At 44.6% G+C, this 1,595-nt stretch overlaps 1 protein-coding gene across 1 annotated transcript; it reads right to left on the bottom strand.

Moving 5' to 3' along the window:
- Positions 1 to 6: 6 nt before the first annotated feature.
- LOC107736467 (uncharacterized) lies at positions 7 to 1,592 on the bottom strand (the record flags this gene model as incomplete). Its single annotated transcript, XM_016547871.1, has 2 exons — positions 7 to 418; positions 598 to 1,592. Coding segments are annotated over 2 exons (1,182 nt in total), but the record flags the coding sequence as incomplete, so codon positions are not given.
- Between the last annotated feature and the right edge of the window lie 3 nt (positions 1,593 to 1,595).

The raw sequence follows: 1,595 nt of genomic DNA, 5'->3' as shown, positions 1-1,595 counted from the left end.
TATATCACTGTAAATTGAAATACCAAGCTAGGTCATTAGAATGTATTCAAGGCTATCATCACAGTGCTTCAGATATTATGCTCTCAGTTTCATGAAACCATGCGGCTTTCGCTTTCGGAAAAACACAACCATTTTAATACATGAGCTCTTGTTTTTTTTTTGTACTAACTATTTAGAGCATAAAACATGCTGTCAGAGCCTGGTATAAGTGAAATGCTGGTAAGAGACGGTTTAGGCACTGGAATCCTCTTTTAAGCGCTGACTGCGAGCCTTGTAGACTTCAATCAGGAGGTCTTTCACATACTGAATCTCTCTCTCTACAGATTCTGCTTTGTCCCGAAGTTCTCTGTTCCGCCCTTCCAAACCATGAAGCTCCTCCTCCAAACAGTCCAGCTCCACCCTCTTACGCTGACGGTACCTATTGTTTTTTAGGCAACATTTGTGGAATAAAATAACATGGCTCAGCTTTTCTGCTCGTTTGATGCAAACACGCTTACTTTTTTAATAACTCATGCAATATTCTAACACTTTCATTGGACTAACTGAGCACTTTGTCACCAAAAACAGATTTAAAAGGAAAAAAAGTAGGTACAGTACCTGTGGGCAGCGGACTTGTTCTGATCCCTCTTCTTCTGCTTGCGTTCTCCATGGTTTCTCTCCAAGGAACCTACTTTAACATCTGGTTTAAAAACACACTGACTTTCCCGTGACCTTTGTAGTGGTTTCTGGACAGGCAACTCCAAAGAGGACCCAACACTGTCTCCGGACAGACATTCAAAGCTTTGATCTCCAAGGCAATCGTGGTGCAAGTAGTCATTATTCTGGATATCAACAGCCCCAGTTCTAATTGGCTGATCGATTTCATTCATGAAGCCTTGATATGGCTCTAAATTGGCAGTAATCTGATGAAAGTAGCACTCGGCTACTTCGGATTGTTTATACGGTGGACAGCTCTCGCTCTCGGTGCACTGCAAAATGGGCATCGCAATCCCGTCGTGGCTGAGCATCTTCATCCCATGGCTCTGGCCCTCTCGCCTGTGGTGGGATTCCAGGGACCCACCGAGATCGTAACTTCTCATCATCTCCGCTCGGTAAAACACATCTTCCGTGAAGCAACTTTTTTCTTCTTCCTTCAACAGTATGGCACATTCTCGAACCTTCTTTGTGCTCGCGTGGCTCTTTCCGTAGGATTTGTCAACAGAGCACTGGTCAAAAGCCAACTCTGCGTAACCTGAATGAGTCCCTTTGAAAGTCCACATTTCCTTCTCAAACACCTCGACGTCTTTACATCTATTCGCTGATATTCTTTGGCTATTGCAGTGTGTCCGAATGTAGCTGTAGGGGCCGGGTCGAGACATTTTCGGTCGGCTCATGGAGCCCCCACAAAAGCCTCGCAGGTCGAGATCTCCAGTTGCCAGGGAAACCAGCCTGGGATTTGTTTCAGGTTGGTTTACATTGTACGAAGCGCAGGGCAACTGATAGTATGACTGTGTAGCCATAGCTTGTAAGCTTTTGTCACATTTTTGCCATTTCTCCAATTTCATAGGTGTCGATTCATACAGGTAATAATCCTCCAGTTGAGCCAGTTCTTCTTT

This window comes from Sinocyclocheilus rhinocerous, unplaced genomic scaffold (genome assembly GCF_001515625.1).
Source record: "Sinocyclocheilus rhinocerous isolate Xijiao unplaced genomic scaffold, SAMN03320098_v1.1 C36718360, whole genome shotgun sequence".
Taxonomy (NCBI): Eukaryota; Metazoa; Chordata; class Actinopteri; order Cypriniformes; family Cyprinidae; genus Sinocyclocheilus; species Sinocyclocheilus rhinocerous.
This window is presented reverse-complemented; position numbering and strand designations above follow the sequence as displayed.